The sequence below is a fragment of the Phoenix dactylifera genome, chromosome 13, assembly GCF_009389715.1.
Source record: "Phoenix dactylifera cultivar Barhee BC4 chromosome 13, palm_55x_up_171113_PBpolish2nd_filt_p, whole genome shotgun sequence".
NCBI lineage: Eukaryota > Viridiplantae > Streptophyta > Magnoliopsida > Arecales > Arecaceae > Phoenix > Phoenix dactylifera.
The window spans coordinates 12,181,924-12,196,617 of record NC_052404.1 but is presented as its reverse complement, the minus strand read 5'-3'; the positions used below and the strand labels follow the sequence as shown (position 1 = coordinate 12,196,617).

Genomic DNA, 14,694 nt, shown 5'->3' with positions numbered 1-14,694 from the left:
AATGTTGTGGACTGGAGACATGGAAAAGAGATTCATGGTCATGCTGTGGTGACAGGGAATATGCCAGTGCAATCAGGAATGCTTTGATAACATGCGAGAGAGTAGCATTGCTTCATGGAATTCTATGATTTTCAGATACTCAAACCATGGGTAATATGACAGTGCAATCAGGCTTCTCTATCAGTTGCAAAATGTATTGGAATATTAATTTTTTTAAAAAAATATTTTCTAAACTTTAGTTGTTTTAAATGCTTTAAAATATCTTTTCCGAGACACCTCTTTTAGAAGAGTTGTGACTTCACGAAAGAGAAAGTTGGTTTCCGGAAAAGATATGGTATTTCTAAAATGTTATGTATCTTCAAAACTATCGCATCTCTTTGGTATTTTGGATAGAGTTATAAATAGACTCTTTAGAGATTAATTAAAAAATAATCTGATCTCTTTTTTTCTCATTAGTACTCTGTCTTCCAAGAGTTTCTTTTACAGACAGTTTTTTTGCCCTTCAACTTTCTGCTTTCTATCTTTTTTTATTTTCTGAGCATTTGAAGGAGTCGGTCGGGTTGAGCCTCCACAGCGATCATGCTCGTTATAGAAGGATTGGATTGAGCCAGATTGTTGTACTTTGAGGACGAGATCGCCACAAACCTGCATGTAAGGGGCAAATTACGTTCTTAAAGCAGTGTATTTCACACGCCTCGATCCAGACAAGCTCTTTTCAATCTTCTGATTTTATTCTATTAGATTATTTTTTTATAAGACTTTTATAAAATAAAGATATACCAGTTTTTAGGCAAAATATTTTCAAAAAAAAGAGTACGTAAAATCTGGCCATCTTACATGTACTGTAGTCTTCACATCTTGTAGTCATGCTGGATTGTCGAACCAGGGAAGAGTTTATTCAGTTTGATGCAAGAAGACCTTAGGCTGGTGCCAGATTGGAGCATTAGCTTGCATGGTGGATTTTCTTGGGAGCTGGGAAGCTTGCGGAGGCTTATGATGTCATCAAGGCATGCCCGTGGAGCCAGATTCTTTTGTGTGGGAAGCATTATTAGAGGCTTGCCCCCAAGTCCTGGCAATATAGAGCTTGCTAAGACGGTGGTTTTGCATCCCTCTAAGCTCGAGCCAGAGAGTGCAGGGGGCTCTGTGCCATTATGGAACATAATAGTTGCTGGGAGAGAGGCAGATGCTATCAAGATAAAGAAATTGAAGGAGGAATGGAAAAAGTGTCATGCTTGCAGTTGGACTGCAAACTGCTTGAGTGAAACTGTAGTAGACAAAGAAACTCTGGTTTCATGTACTCCATAAGCACATTAGCACAGATTTGCATGCATTTGTAGAAAGCTGCATGTTCTATTTAATTCTTGGTCATGTTTCTTTGTGCAAGGTTTGATCTGGTGGAAGATTGATTCCCTTGGAGCCAACGCAGAGGAGAAGTCTTTCTTATGATGCGAAGAAATAAAATAAACAGGAAGGTCTTTGAGAATAATATATGAAGATCAGGGAAAAAAGGGCATAGAAATATGTCAAAAGGGTTGGTTTGGATCCGTGCTGATTCATGAAGATTCGGAAATGTTTAATACATAGATGAAGGTTCAGTGCTGTTGATGTGGCATCTCAATGACATGCGAAAGTATAGCAAAGAGACGCATAAAAAGACTAGTATGGCACCTCTTGGTGGTCTTGGAGAAATATCTCAACTTTGTACAGAGAAACATAACAAAAGACAGCAAAATCTTTGGAGAGATTGGGGCAACCTCCATGAATGCAGGGAAGAAATGGGTTCAACAACGTGCTATAATTTTCCAACATAGAGAGCCTAACTGCGAGCTTGAGCAGGAATGCTCAGCTAGTAAAGAAATGCTGCCTTCTGGTGAAACCAGATGAAAGACAGAGAAAACAATAGTCTGCAGGCTTGCTTGGCCAGCTTCATCTGGCATCTCAACGTTGAATTGAAACATTGTGCTTCAAAGCATGCTACAACGAATTCGAAAGGTCATCATTCATTAGAGTGACGACAAAGGCACTGTAATTTACATTTCAAAAAAAAGTTAAAAAAAAAAACTACAGCATTGTAAGTTCTCTGTGTAAGTACATTTGATGATGAACGGCATTGAAGTAAAAGCAGCAATGGGGTGGAAGAAAAATTAAATTATAAAATCACTGCAGAAGTGGAACTTAAACTTGCTGCCTCAAGAATCCTTCCGCGGGAGTAGAAATAGGCAGTGACATCAAATGGCCTTCAAGGATATTAATGAATATATCTGGCTTCTTAACATCAGAAATTTATGATAACCTGCCTTATCTTTCCCTTTTTTACCCTTTTATCATGTAGAGCCTTACCAGTTCAAAAAAGTGAAATGCTGGACCATTTGAATGGCCTAAATTTATGGATTTTTATATAATTTAATCCAGAATGTGTATTAAGGTATACAATTTCTCTAATCAGTTCAGGTGTCTCTGCAGGATCCTGATGCATGCTTCTGTTCAGTAGTAAGATGGTAAAAATATGCATTATGTTGGGATGGCTATCACTAACAGGTTGAAAATTCTATCCAGCAAAAAGCTGTAGACATTATATATTTGGCTCTCAGCATGGTCGGGAACCTTATTTCTCTATCTTCAATGAAAACCTGATTTAATTTCTGAAGGAGTTATACAATTTCTTTTTCCTTTTAATTATGACCTTTGTACTCAACTTGTATCTTTCCAGAACAACTAAGAGCAGTATCCTGTTGTATGAGACCATCAAGTACCCCAAAGGTACCCAAGATCCCCGATCTCTGTTCTCGTTTGCTATGTCTTCATCTTTCTTGTCTTCCCTTCGCTGATTTGGAACATAATGAAATATTCCTAACAAATTGTTGCTGCAGATCATTTATTTTCTTTTTCCTTGGAATTCCACTCATTCATCTGTAATTTGCTTTGAATGAGTGTGCTCTTTCTCTTCAGACATTTGCAGGACTATTGTTCCAGTCGTAGTACTTAAAAAAATGCATAGTATTTCTCCTTCTCAAAAGAAGATCGTGCAGTACTTTTCTTCCTTCTTTAGATAATTGCCATTTTTTTGGAGGCAAATGTCTGGTAAATCAATAAGTGATGCTGAAGTAGGTATAAGTTTTAGTTCATTAACTTGATGCCTGCTTTCTTTTCCATTGTTTCCACCGCTATCCCATTTTACACATGCAAAGACCCAAATTTCTAGCATTTTCCTCTTCCTGAAAAATAAATCATGGCATAAAAGGTTTATTGGTGATACAGAACATGCTTACTGTTTGTTATCAATGTAGAATTCTACTTTAAATGAAATAATAGAAGGAACTGTCTTTAAGCAAGCTGGAATTATTAAAGATGGCTGGAAGGTTGACTCCAAACAAGATCAAGTTACCTAACAATGAAAACGACGTTTGGGTTTAAGTTTTTAAACTGTATCAATCCATAGCATATCTGGTGGATGCATTTTTAAATTTAAGCCAGCACAGCTCAGAAAGCATCATTTAACCAGAAGGCCAATGAAACAAGAAGATTCCTTTCTCAAAAACTTCATTAAGGCAACATTCCAATTTTGGATTTTGCAGAAGACATATGCTTGAAAACTACTGCTTAGAATGCTTGGTGATGCCATCCTGATTACTTATGCTTCTTAACAATGGAGTCATTGACCAGCTTGAGATATTGAATTGGTGGAAGCATTCCAGTACCCGACAGTCTCTAAAAATCACAGTATCTGATATAATTATGTCGAACTACTCAATTTCGGTTTGCCCAGAAACAAATTATGCTCACAGGGTATTCTTGAGGGAGTAAAATAACTGAGTAAGTCATGTTGGTTATGTGTCAGCATGCATTAGCTTTTTATGACAGTATAATGGAACCATTTGAAGTTCTATTTGGACAAGCTTAAGGGACTGGAACTAGCTGGTACCGGATTGCTGCATTGGATCCTCTTGGAATATTATCCTTGTCTTTGGGATAGTCATCATTGATAAACTATTGGCTTTGATTTCTACGCTATTATGCTTAATACTGATATTTTAATATCATCCAAAGTTGCCTGTTTTTTACTATCCAAATGCCAGCCTCAAAAAAAAAAAAATGCAATTAGGTTTCTTTTTGTAGATGTAACCCTGTTTTATAATTACTTTTATAGTTGGTTCCTGCACCTTTATAAATACCCAAGCAGAGTAGATGGTTCAGCAAGAGGAAATGGACCCAAAGGTTGACAATACGGTAAATGAAGATGATCTAGGACTTGGATGGGGAAGATCCTTACCTGTGCCAAGCGTTCAGGAGATTGTGAGGAGGGATTCATTTTGTGTTCCTGAAAGATATATTAGAGATAACACTGACAGGCCAAGAGATGCAAATCTTTGTCTTCTTTCACCTAACATCCCTGTTATTGATTTTTCCTTGCTTTCAAAAGGGCATGAAGGTGAGCAAATGAAACTAGATATGGCCTGTAAGGACTGGGGCTTTTTTCAGGTATTCAAAGGTCACATTCATTTTAATAGATAAGCAGAACTATGAAAATGTTTTTAACTCATATGGCATTTATTGTACATAATGTACCATGGGCATGATGAGTGGAATTCTCCAGCCCCTTTTCCAAAACATCGCAACAAATCGATTCACAGCATATTCCACATGTGATGATTGACCCAATAAGCATAATTTCAAAATAATAACTTATGCCTCATCTCATTTATTTCTAAGTATGTACTATATTTTTAACAGATTATAAACCATGGAGTACCTGAAGACATTTTATATAGAATCAAGAATGCAATGGCTGGATTCTTTGATCTTCCAGTGGAAGAGAAAAAGAGACACTCGATGGCACCAAATGACCTCGAAGGATATGGGCAAGCATACGTAGTGTCAGAGGAGCAGAAACTAGACTGGAATGATTTGATATTTCTAATGATACTCCCAACTGAAATGAGGAAATTAAATTACTGGCCAACTGTGGTACCAGATTTCAGGTATGTTGACAACCAATGCTCACATGTTTCACTTTTTATCATTGGTTTGCTGAAGATTAACAGAACCAACCTCTTATTACTTGATGTCAGGACACTAATTTTTCTGACAACATCATCACAATTCAAAAGGAAAAATAAACTAGCAAAATTCAAAGTATCAGTGTTACAGTTTTCTTTCTAAATTCTTTTTGATAGGTTTGGTGGTTATTAACTGACATGATGTTTCATTTTGATTGTTTATTAGGCCACATAGTTCAACATATCTGTGTATAAGATCAATTAAATTGCTTATTACTTACTAATTTAAATCAAGATCCTTGAATCACACATATGAGAGAGCAGTCTCTAGAAACAGATTATTTTTTAGACTTCTATATTCTTCTATGAAGAACTGTTGTTACCGTAACAAATCAGAACAAAACAACATAAATAGCATAGATTATTATATGTGTTATCATGATTAAATTCCAGAACAACTCTAGGTAGTTAACAATTATCTACACATACATTGTCTGTTGGTTGATTCCATACTAATCTATATCATTTTACCCCTTTCGGCAGGGATGCGGTTGAAGTGTTTTCAATGGAAATGAACAGGATAACTGTTGAGCTGCTTGCCAATCTTTCTTTGCTAATGAACATGGATAAAGATGGGCTTTTAAGACTGCATGGGGCTTTAAAACAAGCTATGCGTATGAACTACTATCCAACTTGCTGCAGACCTGATCTAGTTCTGGGTGTGAGTCCACATTCAGATGGCAGCTCTATCACCATACTCTTGCAAGATGACAATATAACTGGCCTCCAAATTAAGCACAAGGGGGAATGGTTTCCTGTAAAACCAATTCCAAAAGCTCTAGTGGTGAATATTGGAGATGCTATTGAGGTATTCAGAATCTAACTAGCAAATTTTCTATTTTCGGAACCCCAAAAAACATAATATTAAGCATCAACAATTAGCTTTTTCCTGCATGTCGGTCCTCCTTTACATAAATTGTACCTTGCCAGCATCATATCTGAACCATTTAGTCTTCTTTTTCTTTAGTCTTTACATCCTCTGTTTTGAATGTCTAATCAGAATTAAAGGCTACCACCGAATCAAGTCTTTCTACCAATAATTGCAGTCCAATCATGTCAAATAATAACCTCATAAGTCATAATGTTGCAGACTTATATCCCAGATGACATTCCTTGATCAATTCTCCAATTCTGCTTCTTATAAGCTTCCTTAAATTTGCAAGTCTTCCTAGTATAAGCATACATCAATCCCATCATCCTCATTCAACATTTGATACCTGCATACCCAGGTGCATTCCCACTTATCCATGGTTCTTTCATCCAATAGGACACATCATACATCCTTGTCTAAACTCTCTTGGGTATCAACTCCACAAGTTAGAACAAAATATTCCATCTGGAAATCCTCTGGTCCCTGTGGGTACCCTTGATTCCATAAATATTCCAACAAATGTTGTGCTCCAAGTATTTTTCTTTTGCTTAACTAATTCCTTGTTTCCAACTTCCATTAGCCAATACCCTACACAATTTCTGCAAATAACATGGATCAAGGGACTCCCTTATATATGTCAGTCAGTAATGCCTCTCTAACCAGCTATAAGAAAGTAAAAACCTGGAATAAATATCTCAAACCACACAAGAGTAATAAAGTAAAGAATAAAAATACTTATAAAATGTACAAAAAACAAAAACGTTCATTGACCAAAATATCATGATATCTGAACTCAAAATCAGTATGCCAACGGTTTCTGGGAAATGCTATAGAAAGGCATGAATATCAACCTGAGCATGAAACGATGAGAGTGCTGTACCTAGACTCGATGACAACTTATCATTTGCAGCACACTAGAACACTGCATCACACAAAAAATGAAGCTGCAGAGCAACTTTTCCATAGTCTTGACTCAGGTGACAGGCATCAATCATCAATTGATCCATTCAGTCACACAAAACTATCTATGTGAAGACAAAAGTACTTGAACTCCAAGACATGATGTAGTAGTCAGTATTAAATAAATGATTAGTTTCTTTGAGCTTTTGTAAACATAGGAAATTCTAGGTGACTAATAGCTCATGATAGCAACTCGCCTACAAGGATGTCCATAACCAGTTTTATATTATCTAACATATCCGAGGGTCTAATGATCAATACTACTTAAAAAATGTTCTTCATATGCCCCTTCAGATATGAGTGACAATAACGTCTAGGCACGTAAACCCTTATTGACTTAGTTCTTTGACTGCCAAGCTAATTATAACAAGAAAAAAGGAAAAGAGGAAAAAATAAAATAAAAGATAAACAAGACCAGAAAAAAGGTAAAAGAGCTGGTCTTTCAACTGAAAAACTACTTATTTTAAGACAAGTTGAAAAGGTTAAAATTTGATGTTTGGTTGAGATCTGGAAGTAAGAAGGAACAAGGAAGGCTCAAATAATGAAGTGAATCTAATTGTCTAACTTAATTTTCACCAGTGGAACATCTGAAAAATTGCATTCACAAAAGAAGCAGCAAGCTGCACCTAATCGGAGAGATGCAAAGAAGAATTCTTAGTCATCCACAGGTCTAGGCTTGTCATTTATTCTTTTTTTTTATTCTAATTGCTCATTAGATTGATTAATGACTAACATGTCTCTGGAACCAGGGTAATTAATCATCTGTTTATCGAATTTCATAGGCCTGGAGCAATGCAATGTACAAAAGCATTGAGCACAGAGCTGTCACAAATGAAGAGAAAGCAAGAATGTCTCTTGCAACATTTGTTATGCCAGATGAGAATGTGGAAATTGGGCCACTGGATCAAATGGTAGATGACATCCACCGACCAAAGATGTACAAAACGGTCAAATATCTTGACTACATCAGGCACACTTTAGGAAGGAAAATGGAGGGAAAAGCGCATACACATGTTTTAAAACTAGATAACAAGGAGTGCTTAGGCTGAAATTTTCTGTTTCTTCTGTGGATGATACCAGTCTAAACATGGAGGAGAGTGTTTCACTTATTAAACCATAGATCTCCTTGTGTTTAAAGTTGCATAACATAACTGCATTAAATTATTCAATTTCTAGTAGCAATAATAAACATATTCTAAATTATAATGCCAATAGTCCTGTTGTTCCTTCATTGCCATTGCTTTTGTTCATAATTAAGATATCTTTTACCTATTTGTTGATCATATGTAAATCTGTTATATGGATATGCAGTGAAACATGATGATATTTTGACTTTGAGTAAGGGGGGAGTTTGGCATGGTCATATGCTCAAAACAGAAGTATATCAATGTCAAGCTTCTTCTAAATGGACTCAATAGCCATATGCTGGTTTCGTCCAGTAGTTTCATTTCCAGTGCTAACATATTAGTCCAGCCTCGAATATAGACACAATAAATGCAAAATTATTTTGCTGATTCATAGCCCTTTGATGCAGCTTTTCATCATTATATATGCTTATGGAGTCTAGCATGTATAATATTAACTGAAAATCAATGCAAAGTAAGCAAGAAAAATCATGGTTATTTTACATCTCCACTTGAAATTAAATAGTAGACACTCCTGCTACTACAATAATTGACAAGATCACCTCTAAGGGCATCCTAAGAACTTGTTTGCTATTGTTGTTGATAGATTATTTGCTGGTTCCATATAGTGCTTTCACTTCCAGTACTAACATATAAGCCCAGCCTCAAATGTTGACACAATAAATGCAAAATTCTTTTGTTGATTGATAGCTCTTTGATTTATCTTTTAATCTTATGTGTATGCTTATGGAGGCTAATATGTATAATATTAACTGAAAATTGATGCAAAGTAAGCAAGAAAAATCATGGTTATTTTACAACTCCACTTGCAACTAAATAGTAGACACTCCCGCTGCCATAATAATGGACTTCTAGCCACGCGTCCTAAGAACTAGTTTACTATTGTTGTTGTTGGTGATGGTGGTGGAGATGTTGTTGTTGTCAGTCCATTACTGATTGATATCTCTCTCTTGATGCAGCTTTACAATATTGACTGAAAATTGATGAAAAGTAAGCAAGAAAAATCATGGTTATTTTGCAACTCCACTTGCAAATTAAAAGTAGCCACTCCCGCTATTGCAATATTTGACAACTTCAAGACCACCTCAAAGGCAACCCTAAGAATTTGTTTACTATTATTGTTGTTGTTGTTGTTCAGGTAAAGTTCGTACATGAATATCCAAGGATAAAAGAAAAAAATGTTGCAGGTGTATCGTATGACAGAAGATTGCTACAAGTATCCAACTAAGCTTTAATGGTTGCAGTTGGAGAAATTGTCTCAATAAGGAGATATTTCATGAAATGAAACCACTTATGTATATTCAACATGAGATATTTTGCAAATTCAGTATCCAAGATAGTACACCAATGAACCATGAAAAACAAGCCCTTGGGTGTCATATCCCCTGCCAGCTCAAGCCTCTTAAAATCAAATATCACAATTTTTATTCAGCTCTTTTTTTAGGTCTACCCCTTGTCTTACCTAATCTTGTGATACGAAATCACAGGACCTCCTCAGATCTCATTGCACAGGCCCATATTTTCTCAGTCAGGCTTATATAAGTGAAATTTCTAAAACTAACTCGTTTACAGATTTACTTTACTATGAGATGGTGCTCACATTCAGTTTAGTCCATATTACTTAAATGAGTGAAAAATCCTTTCCACAAGTTAAGAAGTTAACTATTATCACCATATCATTGAGCAGCATAGATATTGGTGTAAACATGATTTGAAATAAAAATGCACTATTTTTAGAAAAGATAACAAATTACATTAGTATGATTGACTTATCATATGGGACCATTTATCCAAAGATTGACCAGTATCATGGAATAGCATTATCTAGGTAAAGAACTGATTTTAAGTTGAGAACTTTGAGAGACCTTCTATTACATAACATGCTTGTCAAATTCTGAGATGATTCATGTATATTTGAAGACATGATCAGAGCTAAGTATGCATCTAGAATGTGAGAGAGAGACAAAAATGATCAAGTATGACAGGGACGTAAAATTTCCAACAAAGGATGCTCAGACAAGGATCCTGCCAATGTTAAGATCCTTCACAAAAGAGGAGCAGGGAGTGCATATACAAAGGAACAATGACAGTAGTCAGTAAATCATGGAATATACGTTAAAATTCAGCAAAATTATTAACTGGAAGAAAAGAAATACATGAGAAAAGCATGAAACAACTGTCGTTATCTTAGTGAATAGAAAGAGTAAATTTTATTTTCCATAAGCTTATTCTACCTTCAACGAGGAATCAAGTTGAGACACTCCTGATGTCTCACTGAATTTGTAGTTTAAAATGAAACTAATCCTGACATGGGTCCTCTCTCTCTCTATGGAAAAAGGAAAAAAGCAGAAAAAAGCTTAGAGGCCAGTGAGCTTACTTTTCAGACATTAGATAAGCCATCATAATTGATTTTAGTTTTGAATATTCAAAAAGATATAATCTGTGCACCTGCATGTCTGATAGGAATTGGAACATTACAATGTTAGGTTGCTTAAATTGCCTAAAAGAATGTGCATGATATGATGCTGCATTTGGAATCTTGGAAATGTATAAAGGAAAACAGATGGCAGAAGCAGGTGGCATCCTGAGTGATCCAATGGCAGAAGGCACCAAAGCAACAGCCTTTTGGCTGAAAACGATGCAGTCTAGCTAAATTTGCTGGAAAATACCACAATTAGTGTCAGAATGTTGCCAGGAACAAGCTCTGTATTCCATGTTCAACTAACTAGTAACTATAGATTGAATGCTAAAATGGCAGGCTGTGAAGGTTTAAGGACCAGAACTTCATCTTGAAGCAATAGAAGATGCCTTCTATAGAAAAAAAAGGAGGGCAAGCAGGTAATGGAAGTCACAGGCATCTTATATTTTTCCAATAGTTTCCATGAACAAGATTCCTTCTTCTTAGATATCATGTAGTCAATGGAACCCTACTAATCTAAGGAGACTTTCATCTTGTTGAGATTATTAAAGAGAAATCACTTTTATTGCCTTAGTAGAATTGTCTAGATTTGCATCAATGAGCGGTACATTTGTGCAAGTCATGAAATCTGGTCTACATAATGTGCTATATAGTAGTTCTGCCAACCAAGTAAGAAACAAATTCAACATGTGTAGACAAAAACCAGGCAACAATCATCCCTAAGGAACTCTTTAAGGGGATATAGTGTTGGCTTTAAGAACTTTGCTTGAACCTTGAGTTGTTATTTGATGAAATACTATTAATGTAGGATAATCATATTGCATTGCGAATATATATGTAAGCAATAGGATTGATTTATTTTCTGAGATAATTTTCGCAGATGAACTGCATATCTACCAATAGTAGGGAGTGGAAAAGAGAGATGAAAGAAAAATAAGCTATGAATGTCATAAGATGAGCAAGATGGTGGATCATTTTCTTTCCTCGCAACCTATTTTTTGTGCTCGCTCATCTTATGGTATCAAGAGAAAAGAATCCAAGGGGATTTGCTTGTTATTCTAACATATAATCCAATTTTTCCATTTAGAAAAAAAAAGGATATTGGAAGCGGGTTAGATGATGGCTATGAAAAAGAGGAGTAGAAACAAGGCCTTTAAGTGGATTGATAATTTTTACATTGCTCATTGTCCGAAGTGACATGGAGAATGAGAGTAGGAGAGGGAGAAGAAGTGTGGTTTGGCTACCAGATCCTTTTAAGACAAGGAAAAATGTATAAGTAATATTTTTTTTTTACTCAAATTTGTGTTTATTTCAATTTGAAAGTTGAATAGAGAGAGAGAAAACAGGATCTGGTACAAATATCAAATGGAAAAATAGATTGAAAATGTAATAATGAAAGATTCTCAAATTAGTACTTGTATAAGGTGCAACCAAAAGAAGCAGAATTTAGGAGACTTTAGGGGTGGACCCAAGAAAATATGCTTCATAAGGGCATGGACCATTAAAAAAAGAAAAAAACTGTAATTTTAAGAAGATTTATGCTTTAATTGCTTTTTAACATGCTAAAATGTGCAGAAGGAAAAGGCAATGATGATACAATGAAATAGAAACAAGAATAGAACTTTCACTCAAGTAGTCATGAAGCATCAACTTGTCCTGGCATGAATTTAGACAAGCATACTTGTAGTAGTTTAACATTTATCTTCATGGATGTTGCAGCGTGTCTAAATGCATACTTCTAGCTTTAACAGCCACAAGTTATAAGCCTGTGGCCTAACTTTCATATTGCTAACAGAAGTTCAAAAATTCACCTTCAAAAGTTATGACCACAACCATAACAACTAAGGTTAATCCAGTTGTTTGGGTCTGGCATTTTTCAATCTTCACCGATCAGTAATAGCCACATCCATTGCCATTGCGAGCTTTTCCACATCCTCGCAATAAATTTGGCACACATAAGCACATAACAACATATTGATGCTTTTTGCAAAATGAATATTGCAAGTCTACAAAAATAAACTGTACAATGATGCTATACCATATGATGAATTACCCAAAGGCCTAGATAAATGGTGAAATTAAGCAGTAATTAACCCAAGCATGTCTACCTGGTAGTAAAAGAAGGCAATCATCTCAGACACTATTGAAAAGCAGCGCATGACTGAAAATATGGTAATCCCGTGGAGATAAAACAACCGCATAGAATAGTCTTGCACGCGATCCTATAGATAGTTGAGACTTCAGGAGGCATATAAGCTACCATTTCTAGAAAAAGGAAAACTAAAATTGAAACAAACAGTCAAATTATCATAATATCATTACTAGAGAAAAGGACACAAAGATGGATAAATAGAAGAAAACAAATTTTCCACATTTACAAACATAAATTTGGATATCAAACCACTATCCGAAAAAGAGTCAGATACATAGCTCACTCTTTAACATGTTTGATAACTTTTATTTGCCAAGTGTAAATGTAGGAGGCATACTTGAGATATTCTATGCTTATGTGTGCACTAATCATCAAATAAAGATGTCAGTAACTCGGCAGCAAATCTAGAAATATAAATGGAGCTTGTTGACCACTTGACCCTAGTAAAATAATCACTCTTCCAGTGCAGCTACCTCTGACATAATTGTTTATCTAACTCATATACTGAAATGAAACATCATGAGATGAACTATGAATTCCGGCCAAGGATCGCTAACTAAACCCTTATGCCTAAGACAGGACAAAGAACCCCTGAATGTTGTCCATTGTTAATTATGAAAACAGAAGATGCTATACTAGCAATAGGTGCTTAAAATATACATGATGCTTCTTAACTTCAACACAAAGACACAAAAAGATGGATAAATTGAGTTCAGAATTAACAAAGTACCTCCAGATAAGCTCCTAAAACCAGGCACTGGACATATTAATGCAAAACCAAATTGGTTAAAGTATCAGGAGAATAAGCTCGCCACACAACAGAACATAACAAGGCAGAGCGTCATTCTGCCATGCCTCTCTGGAGAAATTTAGTCAACAATTGTTTTTATTTCTCTGTTGCTTATCACTGGGCGTAGCATGAGGATATGAAACAATTGAACCAAACTTGTTACCACCAGACCAGTCCTTGTGCTACTCCTCGAAAGTTCCACAAGGATGGTGTGACTCAAATCCATGATACGCTCCATTATTCTGGTGGTTATTGACTGGCACCATCCCCACAGGACCTCCATGCCCATGGAGATGAGCCATGCCAAATACCGGCATCGGGATCATTGCCGGCACCGCATAGGGCATGGGTACCGGCACTGGAGGCTCGTGCAAGCTCTGTGGCACCGGCTTGGAGACAGACAGATGGTCGGAGGACGACGGCCCGTCGTCCGGAAGCCCCTGCATCCTCTTGAGATAAAGGCGATACTTTTGGAGATGGCTCGCGACGTTCTCCCTCGTCAGCCCCTCGACGTTCATCAGCTGCATGATGGTCTTCGGCACGGCGTTCTTGATGCCAAGATGGGCGACGACATCAACGAACCTCTTGTGGAGCTGCGGGGTCCAAACGAGGCGGGGGCGCTTGAGAGTTCTCGCAGAGTGATCGTCGTTGGAGTTCTCCGGCCGTGGAGCAGAGGAGTAGGTCTCCTCCATGGCGGCGGCGGCGGTGCCGGATGGAGAGGCATCCGACCGAGGGACCTTGCGCGAGGACTCGCCAGGGCCGTCCTTGCCGGCAGGATCGTCGCCCTCAAGAACCATGGGGTCATCGGCGGCGGCGGCGGCGGCGGAGGCAGGGGAGGGGAAAGGTTCGAAGGATCTGAGGACAGAGGTGGAGGAGGAGGAGGACGACGGGGCGTGGCGACGGAGGTTGGAGACGGTGTGCTGGGAGGCGCGGTGGACGTCGAGCAGGGTTCTTGGGGGGTCCGTCTTGATACTAAAGGCGCAGGCGAGCTCCGGAGAGATAAGAGACTGGGACAACGGAGTGAGGTCGTCGGCGCTGGGGAGCCCGATCTCCCACTCGAGGACCCTTCCCTCGTCCCCGTCGCAGCCGTCCTCGGCGGCAAGGCGGTCGAAGTCGCTGTCTTCGGCTTCCTTCCCCATCACGGGAATTCAAGATCCGACAAGAGAAATCCAATTAGGGTTTAAAGAAAGGGAAGGCCATAGATTATGGGGGTTTGAGTCGCCGGAGACGATGGAAGGCGAGAGGAGAAGACGGGGGAGAAGGGGGGCTTTTTGGGATATTTATTAGTTTAAATGTCTGA

General features: G+C 37.5%; 2 protein-coding genes and 1 long non-coding RNA gene across 3 annotated transcripts; 2 read left to right on the top strand and 1 right to left on the bottom strand.

Moving 5' to 3' along the window:
- The first annotated feature begins 61 nt into the window (after window positions 1–61).
- LOC113463363 lies at window positions 62–1,368 on the top strand. Its single transcript, XR_003387487.2, has 2 exons — window positions 62–150; window positions 865–1,368. It is a non-coding gene; the product is annotated as an uncharacterized LOC113463363 (long non-coding RNA).
- Window positions 1,369–4,147: 2,779 nt separating this feature from the next.
- LOC103716774 (protein SRG1-like) lies at window positions 4,148–5,958 on the top strand. The gene is made up of 2 exons (XM_039133173.1): window positions 4,148–5,151; window positions 5,503–5,958. The coding sequence occupies exons 1-2, from the start codon at window positions 4,783–4,785 to the stop codon at window positions 5,878–5,880; spliced, it is 747 nt and encodes a 248-aa protein (XP_038989101.1). The 5' UTR covers window positions 4,148–4,782; the 3' UTR covers window positions 5,881–5,958.
- Window positions 5,959–12,091: 6,133 nt separating this feature from the next.
- LOC113460905 (transcription factor PCL1-like) lies at window positions 12,092–14,654 on the bottom strand. Its single transcript, XM_026808325.2, has 3 exons — window positions 13,335–14,654; window positions 12,561–12,674; window positions 12,092–12,374 (listed from the first exon to the last, which is right to left on the bottom strand). Exon 1 carries the CDS (start codon window positions 14,531–14,533, stop codon window positions 13,577–13,579), a length of 957 nt encoding a protein of 318 aa, XP_026664126.1. The 5' UTR covers window positions 14,534–14,654; the 3' UTR covers window positions 12,092–12,374; window positions 12,561–12,674; window positions 13,335–13,576.
- Window positions 14,655–14,694: the final 40 nt, after the last annotated feature.

Bases quoted from the DNA above. Each gene is read 5' to 3' on its own strand.
- LOC103716774 (XM_039133173.1), top strand. From the start codon at position 4,783: ATGGCTGGATTCTTTGATCTTCCAGTGGAAGAGAAAAAGAGACACTCG. The intron at 5,152-5,502 runs TCTTTCTAAATT...TCTGTTGGTTGA, and splicing joins AAGTATCAGTGTTACAGTTT to TTCCATACTAATCTATATCA.
- LOC113460905 (XM_026808325.2), bottom strand. From the start codon at position 14,533: ATGGGGAAGGAAGCCGAAGACAGCGACTTCGACCGCCTTGCCGCCGAG.